We start from the raw sequence: 21750 nt of genomic DNA, 5'->3' as shown, positions 1-21750 counted from the left end.
AGTGAAGTGAAAGTCGCTCAGTAGTGTCCAGCTCTTTGCTACTCCATGGACTATATAGTCCATGGAATTCTCCAGGCCAGAATACTGGTGTCGGTAGCCTTTTCCTCCTACAGGGGATCTTCCCAACCCAGGGATCAAACTCAGGTCTCCCGAATTGCAGGTGGATTCTTTACCAGCTGAGCCACAAGGGAAGCCCTTCCAAATTTCACAGTGTATTCACAGATGTTTCAACTCTTGTCCAGAGACCCTGCAGTCAAACTTACTCTGAGATTTTCAGAATCAGCGGTGTAGGACCTGGCCCTTCCTACTTGGTTTCCACAGTGGGAGCCACATGTCGAGCAAGGCAGAACCCACGGTGGGCGAGGTGGTCATCTCCTCCGTCACCACCAGGACCACCTGCTGATGCAGCTTTCCATCAGTTACAAAACTTACCTGCTGTTTAGATGATGACCGTCAGACTCTTCCAGGGGCATGGAAAATGGCCCTTCCCACTTGGTTCTCCCATCAACCGACCAGTCTATAAGAAGAGCCAAAAGACATGACTGCTCTGCAATTGCCAGGGCTCTAACTCACTCTTCTTTTGACATGTGGGAGTGTGTGTGCCCAGTGCTGTCTGACTCTTTGCAATCCCATGGACTGTAGCCCGCCAGGCTCCTCTGTCCATGGGATTCTCCAGACAAGAATACTGGAGCAGATTGCCATTTCCTACTCCAGGGAATTTTCCTGATTCAGCAATCAAACCTGCATCTCTTGCGTCTCCTGAATTGGCAGATGGATTCCTTACCACTGTGCCACTTGGGAAGCCCCTTGTTTTGATATACTTACTACTAACTTCACTAAAATAGGATGTTGTTGGCTGATGGAGGAATTATAGACAAGTGAAAAGTGCTAATCTGTCTACGGAACTGTTTCTGTAGGTCACTGAGCCTCTGGTGCTGTGTATTTTTTTAAAGATGATGTAAATTGTATTCTGGTGGTTTAGCAGCTCAGTCGTGTACAACTCTTTCTACCCCGTGGACTGCAGCCTGCCAGGCTCCTCTGTCCATGGGATTTTCCAGGCAAGAGTACTGGAGTGGGTCTCCATTTCCTTCTCCAAGGGACCTTCCCAACCCAGGAATCAAACCTAGATCTCCTGCATTGAAGGCAGGTTATTTACCAACTAAGCGTGAGGGAAGCCCCTCAAATTGTATTCAACTGATTATTACTAATGAAACTGACGGAAGGAAATTTTGAAGTTTCAGGACAATGTCCTAAATCTGACTCTGTCTACTAGGTAAGAGCTCCCCATAGGGATGCACCTGGACTCGTCTGGTCTATATCGGTATACTGGGTCTAGACATCTCGTTTCCACTGATAAATGAAGCCCTTGAAGGATTATCCTTAAGGGAAATCATGGAAAGACTACTGGCCTTAGTATCCAGAGACCCAGGTTCAACAGAGTGAACTTGGGTAAGTGAACTGACACATGGAGCCCCAGGTGACTCAGCTATAAGACAGGGAGGGTGACTACTCAGTGTTGTCCTAAAAATGATGTCAGATGAGGTGTCTGAAAATGCCTAGGACGACACAGTGCGTGTAGTAGGTGTTCAGTAAGCGTCTCACCAGCCCTCTCTTTAGCCTTGAACTGTTAGAATGCAGAGCTGATGATGGATGTCATGCAAGAACGTTGCCTGCTGAGAAGGGTCTTGGTCTGTTTTGGGGGTGGGAGGCATGGGGGCAGCAGGGGTTGAATAGAAGAAGTTGGAAGCCCCTATATCCCAGGAGAGAATGGGATTTAAATCAGGGAAGGTTTACAGGAGAGGGGACAGGTTTCACTCTGACATAGCCAGGAGCCTTCTGCTGAATCAGGGAATGGCTTCCTCAGGAGTAGGAATGCCCTCAGAAAGAGAAGACTTCAAGAACAATGTTGAAGAGACAATTTGGAGGGGGTGCTGCAAAGATAAAAACATCGGGATATGAGCAGAATGTTAAATTCATTGCTCACTTAAAACCCATTCAGCCCTGATTCAGGGTCAATAAATATCTGTGTCTAGTCCCATAATTCAGTCTCCAAAAAAAGAAGAGGAAAAAAGTGGAGAAGAAGGAAAAAACAGAATTGAATATAATTTATAGCATTTGCATTTTAAGTATTTCCTTCCTTTTAAAAAGGCCCAGAGTTATCACAACATAATTAACAAACACACTATTCTGTTTTTTCAAGAGTTGTTACTGAAACACATAATGGACATGCTCATATGTGTTTCTTATAATACCAGATTCACTAATTCATAGTAAATTTAAAGACATGATCCTCTACATGAAAACATATATATAACCCCCCAGCAACAATCAAATTTCATTTAAAAATTCACAGTTTTAAATGACACATCCAAAGAGAAATAGCACTTCTCTTATATCCAGCTTCCTCATTTTTCATATGTCGATGGCTGAGTTTAGAGTTTATATATAGAAGGGACATTTGTGTCATTAGGAGAACTGAGAATAAGTGTAGTGAAGTGACCACCATAATGGACACAAGACTCGGAAATGGAGGGAAGGGGGTAAAGACCACCCTGGGAAGCTGCCAACACAGAGGCATCATGGGAAACGTGGAGAATCACAGTGCTGCAGATGAAAGTGAGCAGGAGAGAATCTTGTCCTCCCTCCAAGACTTGTCGAGCCACTAACAGACAACATGCAATGAGGAGCAATGAACCATCAGACAATGCACCTTGGCAAGGATGTGCATTTGAAAATGGCTATGGAGATGGCAATAGCAACCCACTCCAGTATTCTTGCCTGGAAAATCCCATGGACGGAGGAGCCTGGTGGGCTGCAGTCCATGGGGTCACTAAGAGTCGGACACGACTGAGCGACTTCACTTTCACTTTTCACTTTCATGCATTGGAGAAGGACATGGCAGCCCACTCCAGTGTTCTTGCCTGGAGGATCCCAGGGACGGGGGAGCCTGGTGGGCGGCCATCTATGGGGTTGCGCAGAGTCGGACACGACTGAGCCACTCAGCAGGAGCATAGTGAAGATAATAGGTAAACAAGACATGTATGTGGAATTTTCTCACCTGGAAAGATATGATGGATATTGGCAGTTCTCAAACTCTGTTAGTCTCAGGAAAACTTCAGAAAATTATTGACAACTCTAAAGCTCTCTGATTTATCTAAGTTATATCTACCCATACATATCTTAGGAGAAATGAAAACTGAGAAAATTTTAAAACACAGGAAAATGCAAGCCTGCATTCCCATAGCTATCAAAACATCCCATATCATGCAGCTTCTGGAAAACTGCACTAGATACTCTTGAGAGAATAGTCAAAAAGGCAGCTAGCATCTCCGTATTGTTACAAAATAGTTTGACCTTGTGGACTCTGCTGAAAGGGCCCCAGGGATCCCTGAACGCACTTTGAGAACCTCTAATAACATGAGTTTTTGAGCCCCAGCTTGGGCTTGTCAGAAAAGGCAAAATGTGGGTCCACGATTCCCTCACCCGTCTCTCACTAGAGCAACCAACTTTAAAAATGCTTTTTTTCTTTTTAAATTTTATATATCTGGATTCTAGATTCATCTGCTTTTGAATATGGGGTCTTCCCTGGTGATCTAATGGTTAAGCATCTGCACTTCCACTGCTGAGGGCCTGCGTTTGATCCCTGGTCAAGGAACTAAAATCCCACATGCTGTGCAGTGCAGCCAAAAAAAAAAACAAACCATATAATCCCATGGCAAAAGAAAAAAAAAATGGTTTTAAATCACTGGTAGAATGTGGGGCATAGGACATACATAACAGCTGTAAAGATGAGGAAAAAAATATGGTCTTCGTTTTTTTTAAAAAAAGGAAATATGTCAGTTGAGGCTGGATGGTTTGGTTGTAAGAGCAGTGCCAACATTAAGTTTCTTAGAATAACTTAAAAAAGTATCCAATTAAAAATTCATAAAACATATATATATCGTAGTAATACTCTATGTGACTACTTCAAAAGTAAATGTACTTATACAGAAACTATTAATTGAGTACCTACCACTTCCTGACTCTAGGATAGGATAGCATCCTGTGCTGTGCTTAATTGTGTCGGACTCCTTGTGACTCCATGGACCGTAGCCCCCCCACCAGGCTCCTCTGTCCATGGAATTTTCCAGGCAAGAATACTGGAGTGGGTTGTCATTTCCTCCTCCAGGAGATCTTCCCGACCCAGGGTTCAGACCCACGACTGTTGTATCTCCTGCATTGGCAGGTGGATTCTTTACCACCGAGCCACCATAATGCCCTTTTTTGTAGCAGTAAATTGAAATCAGTGAGTTCATTTCAGAGTTTTCTAAGGGGAAAGGGAGGCTGAAAGAGCAGTAGCATCTGCAGTTGTGGTAGGAGTGCTGCGTGAACCCTGGCAGTTTTAAGAGAGGGTGCCTCCAGCTGGAAACCTAGACACCAACTCCCTCCTGAGGTCATCCCCTGAGACACCGAGTTAGGCGGCAAATTTTAACAGCTCTGTGCTTCAGTTTCTCAAAGTGTGCCTCGTCATGACCTCCTTTCAGTATAAAGACATTAGTACTATCCATATGAAAAAGGCTGAGAATTTCAGGTGCTAATAATGAATTAAGTCAAGGTATTTGTCAACTTTTTGTTGAAGAGTAACAAACACACAGAAGTGTACACTTAAGACTAGCAGCACTAGCTTTAATCCTAAAAGCTGATGCTGTTAAAGTGCGCCACTCAACATGCCAGCACATTTGGAAAACTCAGTGGCCACAGGACTGGAAAAGGTCAGTTTTCATTCCAATCCCAAAGAAGGGCAATGCCAAAGAATGTTACAAATACCATACAATTGCACTTATTTCACATGTTAGCAAGGTTATGCTCAAAATCCTTCAAGTTAGGCTTCAGTAGTATGTGAACCAAGAACTTCCAGATGTACAAGCTGGGTTTCAAAGAGGCAGAGGAACCAGAGATCAAATTGCCAACTTTCATTGGATCATGGAGAAATGAGGAGTTCTAGAAAAACATCTGTTTCTGCTTCATTGACTACCCTAAAGCCTTGACTGTATAGATCACAATAAATTGTGGAAAATTCTTAAAGAGCTGGGAATACCAGACCACCTTACCTGTCTGCTGAGAAACCTGTATGCAGGTCAAGAAGTAACAGTTAGATCCAGACTTGAAACGACTGCCTGGTTCAGATTGCGGAAGGAGTGCATCAAGGCTGTGTATTTTCACCCTGCTTAACTCATATGCAAAGTACATTATGCAGAATGCCAGGCTGGATGAATCACTGGCTGGAATCAAGATTGCCAGGAAAAATATCAAGAACCTCAGATATGCAGATGATACCAGTCTAGTGGCAGAAAGTGAAGAGGAACTAAAGAGTCTCTTGATGAGGGTGAAAAAGAGTGAAAAGCTGGCTTAAAACTCAACATTCAAAAAACTAAGATCATGGCATCCAGTCCCATCACTTCATGGCAAATAGAAGAGGGAAAAGTGGATGCAGTGACAGATTTTATTTTCTTGGGCTCCACAATCACTGCGGATGATGACTGCAGCCATGAAATTAAAAGATGCTTGCTCCTTGGAAGGAAAGCTATGACCAACCTAGACAGCATCTTAAAAAGCAGAGACATCACTTTGCCAACAAAGGTCTGTATAGTCAAAGGTTCAATTTTTCCAGTAGACATGTACATGTGAGAGTTGGACCGTAATGAAGAATGAGCACCAAAGAATTTATTCTTTTGAACTCTGGTGTTGGAGAAGACTCTTGAGAGTCCCTTGGACTGCAGAGAGACCAAACCAGTCAATCCTAAAAGAAATCAGTCCTGAATTGGAAGGACTGATGCTGAAGCTGACGCTCTAATACTTTGGCCACCTGATGCGAAGAGCCAACTCACTGGAAATAAGACCCTGATGCTGGGGAAGATTGAGGGCAGGAGGAGAAGTGGGCAACAGAGGATGAGATGGTTAGGTAGCATCACTGACTTAATAGAATTTGAGCGAACTCCTGGAGATAGGGGCTTCCCGGGTGCTTCCCAGGTGGCACTACTGGTAGAAGACCCACCTGCCAGTGCAGGAGACATAAGAGACGAAGGTTTGATCCTTAAGTTGGGAAGAACCCCTGGAGAAGGAAATGGCAACCCACGCCAGTATTCTTGCCTGGGAAATTCCATGGACAGAGGAGCCTGGGGGGCTACAGTCCACAGGGTCACTAAGAGTCGGACACGACTGAATCGATTTAGCAGCAGCAGCAGGTGGTGCTGGTGGTACAGAACCTTCCTGACAATGCAGGAGACGTAAGAGGCATGGGTTCAGTCCCTTGGTCAGGAAGATCTCTTAGAGGAGGGCATGCAACCCATTCCACTCTTCTTGCCAGAATTTCCGGGTCAGAGGAGCCTAGCGGGCCACAGTCCATAGAGATGCAAAGAGTCAGACATGACTTAGCAACTGAACAACCACAACAGCCAGATCAAGAGGCGGAGCCCTCCTTGGAGTCAAGAGATGGACCCTCTCTGACCCCCTCAGAGCCACTGCCCAGCCCTACAGAAATGCCATGCTGGCTCTAATAACACAGATTACTTTTGCTATTTGGGGGCTTTGCATGCAAGGTACACTCTTTGGCGTCTGGCCTCTTTGACTCAGCGTTATTTTCTGAAGCCCAATCGTGTCGTTGAACGTAATTGTAGACTATTCATTCTCAGGGCTCCGTAGGACTCCACTGTGTGAAAATTCGCCACGCTGTATGTATCCATTCTGTTGTCAGGGTATTTGAGTCATTTCATATACAGCCTAAGCCATAGGAAAGACCAGAGATTCTCTTTTATCCAGAAGGTCAGATCCGCAAATGAAATTCACCATCTCCTTTCTACTTTCAAATGTCCGATCAAAGGAAATCATTTTCCTCCCACGTCAGAATTAGAGCTGATCTGACCGTGACTTAAGTACTGAGTTAAGGAAGAGGTAACATGTAGACAGCCTGCTCTCGTGGACTCGTCACAATCCCAAAGGAAACTGACCTGACTCTGGATGATGACTGCGTTTCAAGAGGCCGCATGTCTTGGCTTTCTTGGAGGGACCACATCCCGCAGCTAGAGGGTGCTTATCAATGTGCCGATGAACAGAGGAGAAGGTGGGTGGGTGGGGAGACCGCACCCAAACAGGATACCAAAATAAAGGGCACCTGAAATGATCACTTTAGAAAATACGATGATGTTTACGTACAGAATAACACAATTTCTTATTCACACATCCCACCTGAGACATGAATCAGAGCCTTCACCTATGGCCATATGTCATCTTTTCCACTCTCGGTGGTTTACAGATGGTGGACTTTGAAGTTGAAGAAGAAGAAAAAAAAGAACCAGAGCTGCCCTAAAAGAAATGAGGAAGTGAGAGCTCTGCAGTGTCTGGCCCGGGCGACAGCCCATGATGCTCTTTCCGGTCTCAGTAACATTCTGAATTTCCACCTGCCCGCCCCCTCTCCCTTATAACGCAGAACACGTGAAGTTAGAGCCATTCAGTCTCCTCACTCACGCTGGATTAGTAGGAGCAGAGTGTCATGTTATTTTTCCAATTTTCCACAGTTCACGGGAGGTAAAAGAAGTCTGGCTGGAGGCCCTCCGAGGGTAAGTACCATAAATCGGCCTGTCAGTCAGCTGCCGGGCGGGGTCACTGGGCTTTGAGATCGTATCCAACAAAAACGGGTTTCACCGTGCAATATGCTACACGTAGTGTCACGAAGAGTGAACTCAGACAGCTTTGCTTTCATGGGAAGCCAGCGCTTCGGGGGCTCTAGGAATTCTGTACGTGTTATCTTTGTTTTATGTCTGCCTTAAGCAGCGTCCTGGGGAGCCACTGTTTTCCCTTCCAGGTTACATGAGAAAATCTGTGCAAAGCCGGCACATAGTGAACCCTCCTCCCAAAACACTAGTTGTCATGGTAGCTGTTACTCAGATTATCTCCTGATGGGAACTTAATAAATGAAAAGCAAAGTTTGGCGTGATGAAGATGTCAGGTTTAAAGCTTTCAGAAAGTAGTGTGTTCAGATGCTGTGTTTAATAGCGTAAGACATCTGGTAACACATAACTGACTTTAAATGAACACTTTTCTAACTAGTAGTTTCAGACTTTGTCTTTTGTCAGAGTGGGGCTGAAATTGGCCATTGCATTCCGTAGTTCCCTCCTCACTCTTTCCTGAATCATTTTTCGTAGACAGAGCCAAGGCCACACAGGAGCAAAATTCATCACTGGACCGTCAGCCCGAACTCCAATGAAGTTGACAAGCAGCTGCCATGCTGTATGTGCCCTGCTTACACTTACTGCCTCAGATTTTCTCATGGCAAGGGTCAAAGATGTTTACCTAATTTGACTTTTTTTCTCTTGTAGTCAAAAACACTAAATGCCTGTGATATGGAGACATTAATTGAATGTCAATCAGAGGTAAGAAGGCTGTTTTTCAAACTTTTTATCTGCACTATGAGAAAACTTTGTTTTAATTGAATATCATGCATGTTGTTTAGTTATCAGAATAGAAAATCAACATGATAAGTTGTAGTAAACACTAATATTAATTGAGATCTTGTATCATGATAAGCAAGATATTAATACTGATTCTGAAAAAAATTAATGGACAACTAACTGTTGATATGAATAAAATGGTGAATATATTTTGTGGGGAAAGACTCAGCAGATTTCTTCAATCATTAATTTTAATAAATATATTTTTAGGGTAATATCAAAGAACATCCTTTGTTGGCATCATGTGAGAGTGAAGATAATATTTGCCAGCTAATTGGTGAGTTTTGAAAATACACTGATCTTTTATGTAAATGCTAACAACCAGTGTTCTTGGTTTGCCAAACCACAGTGCTTTACTAGGGATTTTTTTTTTTCGAAGTGTTCTCTTAAAGACCACAGAACATTAACACTTGTGTGGCAGGAAGGTCCGGCTCACTAGACAGCAAGTTCTGAGAGAAAAGATCCTCCCCAAGTCAACCTCTCCCCCATCCAGAGGGGCCTTAGTGGGGTTACAGATCTCCTGGCCACTTCTGCTCTGACAATTAAAGTGTGCATATGTTTCCACTCTCACCCTCCTCTACTGGAGAATGATGCTAAGAGCACATGAAGCAACTGTTGCTGTCTTAAATCCCAAAGAACCCGCCGTTCAGTCAATGTAACCCTGACCCAGTTCTCTTGAACTATAAGGACAAGCCAGTTCTGTATCCATCCTCTTCACTGGCTGGTATAAAAGGTATAGAAACATGTGCTAATGCATTTAGAAAGTACAGCTTTTTTTTTTTAATTAGGAAAAAAAAAAAAAAAAGAAAGGAGAGAGAGGAAAACAGAGAAAGAAGTAAACTCATGAGTGGTTATACCCATTGTGCAGACATCTTCAGGATTTTGCAAGGACAGATTATCCTGGAAAATTTTTCCTGAGCATTTCCAGTTGCCAGGTCTAGGTTCTAACCTCCCGGCCCTTTCCTAACACATCCTCTGGGAAAACCCTGCTGCTGACTGCAGACGGACTAGCTCCCTCTAGTGGTCGGTGCTAGTGCGGCCGCTGAGGTTTAACAGCCCGCCCCGCCTAGAGCCTTCAAAATGGTTTTGAGCAAGTCACTTCCTGTAAGTTTCGTTTTCTTCACTCGTCAGAGGAGGAATTAAAATAATCTGTTTCACATCAGAAATAGCCACCAACTATCCACCGTGGTTATTAAGGTCAATATGTTAAGATGGTTGTTTATGACCTGCCTCGTTGGGCTTTGCTCATTTTCTATAGCAAACAGCTGGTAAAGAGTAAAAACAGGAAAGGTGGAGACTTTGAGGAGCCTTGGTGTTGCTGTTGAGGGGCTGGTTTCCCTGGTAACAATGTGGTTGTTTTTGGGTTGATTTTTCTAGATTAAGGTTCACACCCGTTGCTTCCTCAGTTTTTCGAAACTGTTTCTCCCACATGGCAAACCATAAATAACAATATCTGTTGTCTTATGTGGATCCTTCCTTGCTTATCAGTACGTTAATCTAATTTCTCTTTGCCTTGTTTGCTTGGCCATAGAAATCAAGAAGAGAAAGAAGGTGTCTAACTGGCTCCTTCTCATGAGAAGGCTTTCTTCTTCATCAGATGTTTCTGCAGCTTCGGAGCCAGAATTGAAGACATCCCTTTTCGATCAGCCCTTGTCAGCCATCTGCAGTGACAACACGCTCCCGGGACCCATTCAGGTAGGCACACGTTCACCCAGAACCTACTTCAGTTTTCTGTGAAAAGTCCTCAGGAAACCTGAGTGGCTTTCTCATGCTAAACTTGTTGGGGTGGGGTTTTCCATTTTTTCCCCACGTTTGGAAATGGTGTTCCCACCTAAGAATGCAGTCAGGAGTACACATGGTGGCTTACACTGTAGAAATTAGTTGTATTTGTCAATAAGCTCAGGTCAGTGGTCCCTCCATCCTTCTGACTTAATGGAGTGAAGAAGGCTGAAAATGTGTAGCTTCTGAAAAACCAACAGATTCATGAAGTTTGTGATCAGACATCCAGTGTTTACATGGAATGACTTGAGAGGAGGGAGGCCCAAAATCATTTTAGGCTGTGCAAATTCCAGCTTTCCCAATGTACCTGCTCTTAGAAAAACGGCAGTGTGGAGAGAGACGGTTGACAGCAACCGGACTGAAAGGAACCAGACTGGGATTAATAGTCTCTTGTTAAGACTGTCTTAGTATCCTGGAGAACTAACTTTTATGGAGAGGATATTGTATAGCAGGTAAAGTTAGCTACTGTTCATGTCCACTATTTAAAGTCTTTCTCCTACCGAAATAACAGATTTTTCCTCTATTGGTATCAGCAAAGTGTGTCTTCAAACCACGGGTAACCATTTCCTATTTCTATACCCCTTCCCTTTAGGATATTCTCACGATTCTATGCCTGAAAGGCCCTTCCACTGAAGGAATATTCAGGAAAGCAGCCAACGAGAAAGCCCGCAAAGAGCTGAAGGAGGAGCTCAGCTCCGGAGGTGTGGTGGACCTGAGAAGCCTCCCTGTGCACCTCCTGGCGGTGGTCCTCAAGGTGAGCCCCCAGCACCCGTGCCAAACAGCAGGCTGACGGGCTCTGACACACTGACTCTCCGCGAACAAGAAACGGGCTCTTCGCCCCACACAGCAAAGGCAACTGATCGTGGAGTCGAACTGTTTTAGTTAAACCTTCATTTATTTGTATCAGCATCTTTGTTTCTGTGATCCCAGATTCCAACCAAAAAGTGTTGCACTGAAGTCTTCCCAGATTTCTCTGAGAACAGGCGCTGGGACTGTCCCACAGCCCAGTCCATTCCCCTGAGTCTGGTGGCCCCTTGGCTGGTGGCCTTAACCGTGCCCGTTGTTAGAAAAGTTGCTGAGGGGCAAGTTGGGGGCAGACTTCAGGCTCCCTGGATGCAGGCAGGAAGGGGTGATGAGCACAGACTCCTGAGAGGGATCGAATGAGACGGAGGTTAGGATGGCAGCGCGTTACGTAACATGAACGGTCGGTCCCCTTCCTCCCTCCAGGACTTCCTCAGAAGTATTCCACTGAAGCTCCTGTCCTGTGACCTGTTTGAGGAGTGGATGGGTGCCCTGGCCAAGCAGAGCGAGGAGGACCGGATCGAGGCCCTGAAACAGTAAGTCACCCCTGCAGCCTCTGTCAGACTGTCTCTGCCCAGGGGTTCCTCACTGAACTGTCAGAATGTTTCAAGTATGTTGCAACGTTGAAGGAATTTGAGTGGAATCGCTCACCTACTCCTAGAATACAAATCTAAAGGTACCCTGGAAATGTTTAAGAAGTAGCTTTTTTTTTTAGCCAAATGAAAGGAGGCACCTCTGTCAAAAGGTAGAAAGTGAACTTCAGTACTCACAAATCCCAACAGTTAGGGAGTCTAAAAATATAAATAGTTCAAGAAGGTATGAAACAAACTCACAGATGAAAGCCTTGGAGCAGGCTAACTAGCCACATGTAGGAACCTGGGGTGGTCTTCACCTGTTCACATTGATGCCGTGCAAAGCAATGATTCTCCCATAAAACATCCCTTAGTAAATAGTCTGCAAGGGCTTGTTTGTTGACAAAATTCCATAGTGTATTTATTTCATATTCTTATAACCAACCAAAATGAAAACTCTATAAAAATAAATTCCAACAGCAACAGAAACAATACCAAGTAGAAATGAAAGTGTGACCTGTTAGTGCCTAGAAAATCTTACACACCTAACTTCACAATATCAGCACTTTTGCCAAATCCTATGAAAGTGTGTCTATATATGATTGTCTCACGTGGCTAAGTATTATCAATGACATATTTATTGAACTGAAGGCATTAGTATGTCTGTCCCAAAATAAGAATCCTGAGATTACAGTAAACTTCTGCTTATAGACACAAAGGTCTTTCTTAACAGTATCTTATGAGAAACGAATGATCCTTATGTTAGAACCACCATTTCTTTTTTTGAAAATATGAGGCTTTATAATTCTAATTGATTAGTCATTGTACCAATGTTGCCCTTTTGGTGCTGACCTCATTATTTTTATGAACATGCTCTTCTAAACTGATTTATTCTTCATAAACTTTCTCAGAATGGTTAAAAATGTGTCTTCTTCATTTGATGAGCACAGTTCAAACAAAGGCAAATGACTGTATTCTTTAGAAAAACCAGTCTTGCAGTATTAGAAGCAGAAAGACATTCTATAGGGCTAAATGGTTTCTCAACAAAATGATTTTCAAAATGTATTAAAGTTTACTGCAGGAGTTAATGATTCATAATCTAAGATCTGTGTAAAGAGTAAATGGCCATGTTACTGGTGTCAGGATCATAGAGGCCAGTTTTCTAGGGCTTCAAGCTCTTGTGGTTCACTGATTCATGCTATGTCAGTTGCCACTGCATGTATCTGAATGAACCTTTCACAATGTTTCTTGTGAAAACAGACCTTCCTCATTTTAAAGGAAGCCTGGGTCAGGCAGGAACTTTCAACTTGCTCCCCTCAAGCTAGATAGGCCATGAACCTCCCCTAAAACCAGCTTCCCCACCTCCATTCCAGGGTTGCAGATAAGCTCCCACGGCCCAACCACCTGCTGCTCAAGCATCTGGTCTCCGTGCTCCACGTGATCAGCAAGAACTCCGAGGTCAACCGGATGGACGCCAGCAATCTCGCCATCTGCATTGGGCCCAACGTGCTGAGCCCGGAAAACGAGCACAATCTATCGCTGGAAGCCCGGAGAGACCTGAACGATAAGGTTTGTGCTCGGCTTTTTCTAAGAAACTCGACATCTGCTTGTCAGAGCCAAGCAGTGAGGTCTGCTGTGGCCCCAGGTCCACTATCTGGGTGCACCCACTGGATGAGACCCGGTAAAGCCAGGTCATCCTACGAGACAGAGGACGTGATGCCCATCTCTCCAACACCGTTTCCAGAATGGAAAGGCCCTTTCACTTTGCTCTTTTTCATGCATCACACGAAAAAGTTCTGTCAGTTCAGCTACCAATCCGGGCAACTCCTTTAATGAACATTTTGGTTACTTTAAAGTAATACATTTTTTAAATTCACAAAGTTAAAAGGCATAATCTCAAAAATAATTTTCACAAAGGTGATTGTTACCAATTTTCTGAATGCTCCTCTCAGACACAGTAAACATCTGTTATGTCAGTTTTGAAAGTAAAAATGTTGGTTGCTCAGTCGTGTCTGACTCTTTGTGACCCCATGGACTGTAGCCCACCAGGCTCCTCTGTCCATGGAATTCTCCAGGCAAGAACACTGGAGTGGGTAGCCATTCTCTTCTCCAGGGGATGTTCCCAACCCAGGGATCGAACCCAGGTCTCCTGCATTGCAGGCAGATTCTTTACCACCTGAGCCACCAGGGAAGCCCATTTTGGCACCTCCCTAACTGCTGACCCTCCCTATGTCCCCCTTGATAACCTTCTTCCTTTAAAAATAAATAAAGATCTCATTAAGCTGACAAGCTGTTAACTTCTCCTCACAGGTTAAGACACTGGTGGAATTCCTCATCGATAACTGCTTTGAAATATTTGGGGAAGACTTTCCAGCACATTCCAGAATTGCTTCTGATGACTCCCTGGAACACACGGACAGTTCAGGTATGGAATGTGTTCTCAGTGGACTCTGACTGTGGGGTTAAGTTCATGCCTGGCTACAAATCCAGCCCAGTAACGTACAGCACCCCAGGTATCTGAAGAAGTTACCAACACACATCACCAGATCAGAGCAGACACAGGTCTGTAGGGAAGTCATCAAGCAGGCAAACTTTTCTATTGAATTTTCCTGCACTATTTCCTCAGGCTGCAGCCTGGCACCTTCCCCTTCTTATTCTAAATCATGAAGAATTGCTCCTTTTACAGAGTAATCTTTGGCGAGAGGGTTGGGGTAAGAAACTTTTGTTTCCACACAATGGAATATGGGTCTAATGTGGGTCTGTTAAAGTAGGGATGAAAGTGAAAGTGTTAGTTGCTCAGTCCTGTCCACCTCTTTGCAACCCCATGGACTATAGCCCGCCAGGCTCCTGTGTTCATGGAATTCTCCAGGCAAGAATACTGGAGTGGGTAGCCATTCCCTTCTCCAGGGGATCTTCCCAACCCAGGAATCGAACCCACGTCTCCTGCCTTGCAGACAGGTTCTTTACTGTCTGAACCACCAAAATGGGGATGGATCCAATGAAAAGAGCCATCCAAACGATCAGCTTTTAAATCTAAGATCAATAAATTTTCAGTGGAGTGCTGTTTTCTCTCTCTTTTTTTCTCACCCTCTCTCTCTCTCAACCTCTCTCTCTTCGTTTTCCTACTTATCTTCTCCAGCTCAAAATAGTAGACATGGAAAGAAACAAAACTTGATAACAAGCCCCAAATTAGCTTAGCTTCACCGAATTCCCTAGTGCCATACTTGATGTTAGTAGGGTGGACGGTGCTAAAGTGAATTTCTAAAAGGAACTGAACAAAAACTCAACTGTCCTTACCTTCCCCCAGACATGTCGACCCTGCAGAACGACTCAGCCTACGATAGCAACGACCCTGACCACGACGTGGAGCCTGCGGGCTCCCCAAGCTCGCAGCCCCCAGGGCCCCCGGAACTGGCTGCTGGCGGCGTGGAACCCAGAGCCCCGCTGCGCCCTTGGGAGCCCATGGTCAACACCACGGCCAGACTAAAGGGCTTCCTCGGGCAACCTGACCGGAGGTACTCAGACCCCAGCACCACATTCTCCCCGGAGTGCCTCGAGGGCAGAAGAGCAAACCCGAAACTCACGCGAAGCGAGGACGACTTCACTGCCGTGGCTCAGGCAGCCTCCCGCTTTGCCGGCGAGGAAGCCGAGGACCCGTTTCCAGAGGAGGTGTTTCCTGCAGCCGAAGGCCGGGCCCAGAGGCCCCGGGACCTGGGGGAGTGGAGCCCGACTCAGGGCTCCGTGTCACCGTGCGCACGGGTCCCCAAAGCCCCCTCCAGCGGCTCTCTGGACGCTTTCTCCGACAGCTCGCCCCTGGCCTCTCCTTCCAGCCCCAAAAGAAACTTCTTCACCAGACACCAGTCTTTCACCAAGGCTGAGAAAAGCAAGCCCAACAGAGAAATTAAAAAGCACTCCATGTCATTCTCCTTCACCTCTCACCAAAGAGGGCTGACCAAAATGCGCAGCTTTGGAGCCACGAAGTCCAAGGGCTGCCCCCGAGACCAAGAGAAGCGAGGTTCCAAGAAAGAAAGCCAGCTCGCCGGCCGGATCGTCCAAGAAAGCTCGTCGGATGCCCCCGGCCAAGCCGTGGTAGGCTTTAACTCGGGGGCCTACGCCCTCTCGGTGGAGGATGTGTTCCGGCTGGTGGATCAGAGGCACCCCGGCCGCCCCCCCTCTTACGAGGAGGCCGTGAGGCTCCAGGCGCTGGAGCTCGCCCCCCGCGGGGGCCAGACAGTGGGCAGCCTGAGGGCCCGCGTGCTGAGCCTGGACGCGGGGCTCCTGCCTCCCCTCCCTGCCCACCCCCACGGGGACTCGAGAAACATCCGCGGGCCGGAGCCCCTGGACGGGCTCCGAGGGGGGCTGGGGACTGAGACCTGGAGGCAGAGCTGCGCCCCTAAGGACGCGGCAGGACGGGTGATGGTCCCCGGGACATCCGAGCTGCAGCGGCTGAGAACCGCGTCCGAGTCGCAGCAGAAGGGCAGGCAGGCCGTCCTGGCCCGGCGGTGTAGCCAGCCCGTGTTTGACGCCGAGCAGCTCCGATTCGCTAAGGAATCCTACATCTAGCCCCTCTGTACACGAGAACTGCCTTTAGACTCTTGTTTTCCAAAAAGTCGTGAATAAGCTTCTCTGGCAAGTTGTTTGAGACCTCCTCCGAGAGGACAGCCACACAACTTCACACCAGCACTCTGTGGGCCTGATTTGTACAACGTGTAGCGCGTGTATAAAACGCATTCTAGACAAGGCATTGGGTACACGTACGCAGATACGTGTATATATTTGTTTGTGAACTTGCGCCAAACTGCATTGCTGTTCTTTGCCTCCTGGAGTATTGTTTTGTTTTGTTTTCAGTGGTTACTGTCTAAAAATAATGTTTTCTTTTTTTGGCATTGCTTCAAAGGGCATGCCAAGTTTCTTATTTTCCACAAACTCCATTTAGGAGAAAAGGTCTAAGTCTCTTAGGAGTTTCCTCTAATAAGCCGCTTTGTGATCACCTCAGTAGGATGGAAGGAACAGACTGCAGGAGTAGAGTTCAGTGTTTGGAGTTATCAAAGGGCATTATAAACTCCAGCAAAAGAAAAAAAAAAAGGTTGTTGTTAACAATGCATGAAAAATATTTCAATGTGTCCTTTAACTGTCTGATTTGAAATTTGGGTAAGTTAGTGAAAATGCATTATATTGTGCATCATTAACTGATGTCAAGCACTTTGAGTTTCTTTGTAGTTCAATAGTGTCTTCTCCGATAGTGTGGAGGAAATTACTTCATACACATTGGGGCGTTCGTATGTAAAACTTCAATATTATCTCACTACAATAAATTGCCTTCCTTATTTCAAAGTAAACATGTTCATTCTTTACTGATATGTTGCCTCTGCTCCCTCAGTTCATAGAAACCCACCAGAAAAATCATTTACACGTTGGTTCATTCAACCAGCATTTATTACGTCTGCCCAAAATGTAGGAGACCTGGGTTCGATCCCAGGGTTGGAAAGATCCCCTTGAGAAGGAAATGGCAACCCCACTCCAGTACTCTTGCCTGGAAAATCCTGTAGACGGAGGAGCCTCGTAGGCTACAGTCCATGGGGTCGCAGAGAGTCGGACACGACTGAGCGACTTCACTTTCACTTTCACTTTCACCCTGGTGGTACAGTGGATAAGAGTCCACCTGCCAATGCAGGGGACATAAGTTCCATCCCTGGTCTGGGAAGATCCCACGTTTCGGAGCAACTAAGCCCGTGCACCACAACTACTGAGCCTGTGCTCTGGAGCCCATGCTCTTCAACAAGAGAAGCCACTGCAGTGAGAAGCCCACACACAGCAACTGGAGGTAGCCTGTGCTCTCCGCAACCAGAGAAAGCCTGCGCGCGTAACCATAAGTATAAATAAATTTTAAAGAAACAAGCATTTATTGACTACATTATTCTCCTTGAATAATGAGACAAGGAGTTCAAACCAGTCAATGCTAAAGGAAATCAACACTGAATATTCATTGGAAGGACTGATGCTGAAGCTGAAGCTCCAATACTTTGGCCACCTGATGTGAAGAGCTGACTCATAGAAGACCCTGATGCTGGGAAAGATTGAAGGCAGGAGGAGAAGGGGGAGACAGAAGATGAGATGGTTGGATGGCATTACCGATGCAATGGACATGAAATTGGGCAAATTTTGGGAGATGGTGAGGGGCAGAGAGACCTGGTGTGCTGCAGTCCCTGGGGTTGCAGGGTCGGACATGACTGAAGGACAACTCCATTGTTCTAGACTGATAGGCAGAGCAAGATGTGGATCTCATGTTTAAGAAAAAGAGACAAGCCCTGTTGTCTCTACAAATTTGCAAAACCATAATAATGTACCTTCTTTAAGCCATTTTTGGGCAGTCACTCAGAGGCTAGAAAATTTAGTGTACAAATATCAGTATTTCCTGGTTTTAGTGACTTCAAGTTTTCAGTACTTTCAAAAATTGTATTTTTACAATGCTCAGTTTGCTTGATTATTAGCAAACACAGTGGTAAAACATCATACATTAGAACATTCATGCTCAATGATTAAGATATTTATCTGGTATCTTTGATACTGGACTTTTATTTTCCTTACTTCATCAATTTTTCATAAAACACTGCATGTTTTTGATATGTTAAAGAAGGGTTTTTGTGTTGGCTAGCTACCAGATGGTGAAGACCCAGTCTTTTGAGAAGTGATTTATTAGTAACGTGTGGCATCTGGTCCCATTACTTCATGGGAAATAGACGGGGAAACAGTGGAAACAATGTCAGACTTTATTTTTCGGGGCTCCAAAATCACTGCAGGTGGTGACTTCAACCATGAAATTAAAAGACGCTTACTCCTTGGAAGGAAAGTTATGACCAACCTAGATAGCATATTCAAAAGCAGAGACGTTACTTTGCCAACAAAGGTTCGTCTAGTCAAGGCTATGGTTTTTCCTGTGGTCATGTATGGATATGAGATTTGGACTGTGAAGAAGGCTGAGTGCCGAAGAATTGATGCTTTTGAACTGTGGTGTTGGAGAAGACTCTTGAGAGTCCCTTGGACTGCAAGGAGATCCAACCAGTCCATTCTGAAGGAGATCAGCCCTGGGATTTCTTTGGAAGGAATGATGCTAAAGCTGAAACTCCAGTACTTTGGCCACCTCATGCGAAGAGTTGACTCATTGGAAAAGACTCTGATGCTGGGAGAGATTGGGGGCAGGAGGAGAAGGGGACGACAGAGGATGAGATGGCTGGATGGCATCACCGACTCAGTGGACGTGAGTCTGAGTGAACTCCAGGAGTTGGTGATGGACAGGGAGGCCTGGCGTGCTGCGATTCATGGGGTCGCAGAGTCGGACACGACTGAGCGACTGAACTGAACTGATATACAGTTTACAATGTTCTCATCCAGACTGCTCAGATCTGTTAATCCTGTTCAGATTTATTAGTGTCATTTAAATACCTTATTAAGCACCACCGATCATGCATAAATTTCCACCGGTAGACGTTCCCCTTCTAACCGCTGACCTAAGGAAAGCAACCCCTTCCCCATAATTGGACGTGTAACAGTGGTAGTTGGGACTTGCCTGGTGGCTCAGACAGTAAAGGCAGTTTTCAGCATCTTTCAGTTCAGTGCTAAATATTTCAGGATTGAAAGAAAAATCCTCCATCATGTTTTTAGCAACTTCTCATTGAGAATCAGAGAGTTTTCATCAATAGATGACTAACACGATAAGCTAGGTAAGCTCCTATCTATTCCGCCTTACCATTGACCTGACCTCCTCGCGACCCAACTCAGATCACGAAAACTCTACCCCAGTTTCCTTATTTTACCAAAGCAGGAGTAAGACTGAAAGTCTTCTATTGCATGCAAACAGTCTAGTTTATTGACAAACATTGATGAGCTTCTTGTAGTCAAAAAGCTACTGTATTTGCATAGTGGAGAAGAAAGTATGATGTGTGTATTAGTCACTCAGTCGTGTCTGACTCTTTTCGATCCCATGGACTGTAGCCCACCAGGCTCCTCTGTCCATGGAATTCTCCAGGCAAGAATACTGAAGTGGGTTTTCATCTCCTCCTCCAGGAGATCTTCCCAACCCAGGGATCGAACCTGGGTCTCCCACATTGCAAGCAGATTCTTTACCAAGCCACCCAATGCACCGTGTGGTATTCTCACTTCTTACCATGAAGTCCACTCACTTTTTAAAATAGGAGAGCCCTACCTGGTCTCCAGGCATGGTCGTAGGTTAGAGCTGCCATAACCAAGTATCACAAATGAGTAGCTGACACAAAAGAAGTGTACAATCTCACAGTTGTAGAGCCTAGACCTGAAATCAAGGTGTCAACAGAGGGCTTGTGGTTGCATTGAGATTGGGATGATATTAAAAAATGATACAATAGACAAGGACCCAGAACAGCACAGTGCTGTCCTCCATGGACCCTGTAAGGGCCACACAGTCACACATAGGTCTGACACTCTAATGCAAGGTGAATGGTAAACCAGGTTGGAAGCCATGGCCTACATTGGGGCTTTCAACCTGAATCCAGGTCTGACACCCACTTCCGAGCCACTGGACCTCTCCATCACCCAGGGTAACCCTGCATGGGTCAGCTTGGGAGGGATCCCGACCCTCTTACCAAGGGAAGAGGTGGGGAAGCGTGTGTATCTCACGTGCCTGTTGGTAGGTACTGGCATTCATGCTTGGAGTTCTGGCTGAACGGACAGAATTTCTTCCTCTTGAGGAAGGTAGGAGGTTTTTTCTCCTCCTACAAAGAAGGGGACGGGTGGGCTTCCGAATGCATCCAAATGAATTTCTGACTGCATGGTACACCGATTACCTCCCATCGTGCCCTGTGCCCAGCACCGCTCAGGACTCGATCCAGAGTCTGTGGTTGTTAACCAAGCTGGGGTCTGGCCCTAGAACTGAGCAAACACAATCGCCTGCGAGCTCAAACCCAGCAAAAATAACCTATGTCACCCGGGGTCTCACAGCGTTGGAGTGGCAGCCATGGCTTGTATGCTAATGAAGCAGCTAATAGTTACTGACCGCAGTGCTTCCCATGGCTGAGCATGAAAACACCAAAAGGGCGGTCAGCACTGTTTACCCTAATGCACTATTAAAAGAATACATTCTAGCTGAAGTTTCCTGATTGTGATCTCACAGGAAGGACCACCAGTGCATGCTTTCCTCCTGAAGGGTCAAGTGCTGGAAGTGATGGAAAGCCACATCAGATGAGATCTCGCATATTTTGAGTTTCTTTCTTAATTGACTTATGTAAGATCGTAATGCTTTATTTACAAAGGGAGAATTACTGAGGAATCGGAGTATAAACATTTTGCTAGAGGCAAAAGTAAATCACTTTTTGGCATGGTATTTTAAATGTCTGCATCATGTCCTCTGGACAAATGAAATGTGAATGAGGAACCAGCAATGGAATGAAGAGTTACCCTCTTCCTATTACAGGCTTCAAAGAGAGACCAGATGAGACTAGCAAACCTGAAGAATCCAACAGCTCGCCAGAAAAAGGAAACACAGAATGATCATATCTCTAGGAAAAGAAAGACAATTGTGTTGGCACAAGAATATGTGAGCCAGATTCACAGGGCCCGAGTCCACAGCCCAAATGGGCGACCAGGGATCAGTTTCCAAACTATCTGAGCATCAGTTTCTCCCCCTGTGAAATGAAGATAGTCATAGCACTGCAGCAGTTTCGGAATGCACCTCACAGCAAACCCACATCACAACGTAGGAGAGGTCTGTATAACACAGCTTAAAATCCAGAAGGTGTAAAAGAAAATGACAAGTTAACACCGTCAAGATAAAAAATGTCTATATGAATAAAACACCATAAACAAAATCAAAAGACAAAGGAGAAACTTGGAAAAACATTTGCATCTTATATAACGGAAAAAGAACTAATTTCCATAATAAATACAGTTCCCATAGTTTGATAATGAAAAGAAACAAAATTGAATTCTTTTTATTGGAGCATGGTTGCTGTACAATGTTGTGTCAATTTCTACTGAACAGCAAAGTGAATCAGCCACACATGTATGTGTACATATATACCCCCCTTCCTTGGATTTCCTTCCCATTTAGGTCATTACAGAGCTCTGAGTAGAGTTCCCTG

The 21750-nt window shown here is 45.3% G+C and overlaps 1 protein-coding gene across 1 annotated transcript in view; it reads left to right on the top strand.

Moving 5' to 3' along the window:
• The window catches only part of LOC109563595 (T cell activation RhoGTPase activating protein), an 88344-nt gene extending 71367 nt beyond the window's left edge, over nt 1-16977 (top strand). The window contains exons 5-14 of the mRNA XM_070796464.1: nt 7554-7595; nt 8181-8265; nt 8355-8408; nt 8697-8763; nt 10018-10181; nt 10858-11019; nt 11493-11602; nt 13012-13207; nt 13949-14063; nt 14946-16977. Coding sequence (XP_070652565.1) covers nt 7554-7595; nt 8181-8265; nt 8355-8408; nt 8697-8763; nt 10018-10181; nt 10858-11019; nt 11493-11602; nt 13012-13207; nt 13949-14063; nt 14946-16201 — 2251 coding nt within the window. The 3' untranslated portion in view covers nt 16202-16977. The remainder of the gene's footprint in view (nt 1-7553; nt 7596-8180; nt 8266-8354; nt 8409-8696; nt 8764-10017; nt 10182-10857; nt 11020-11492; nt 11603-13011; nt 13208-13948; nt 14064-14945) is intronic.
• Nucleotides 16978-21750: the final 4773 nt, after the last annotated feature.

The sequence above is a fragment of the Bos indicus genome, chromosome 9, assembly GCF_029378745.1.
Source record: "Bos indicus isolate NIAB-ARS_2022 breed Sahiwal x Tharparkar chromosome 9, NIAB-ARS_B.indTharparkar_mat_pri_1.0, whole genome shotgun sequence".
Lineage (NCBI taxonomy): Eukaryota > Metazoa > Chordata > Mammalia > Artiodactyla > Bovidae > Bos > Bos indicus.
This window is presented reverse-complemented; position numbering and strand designations above follow the sequence as displayed.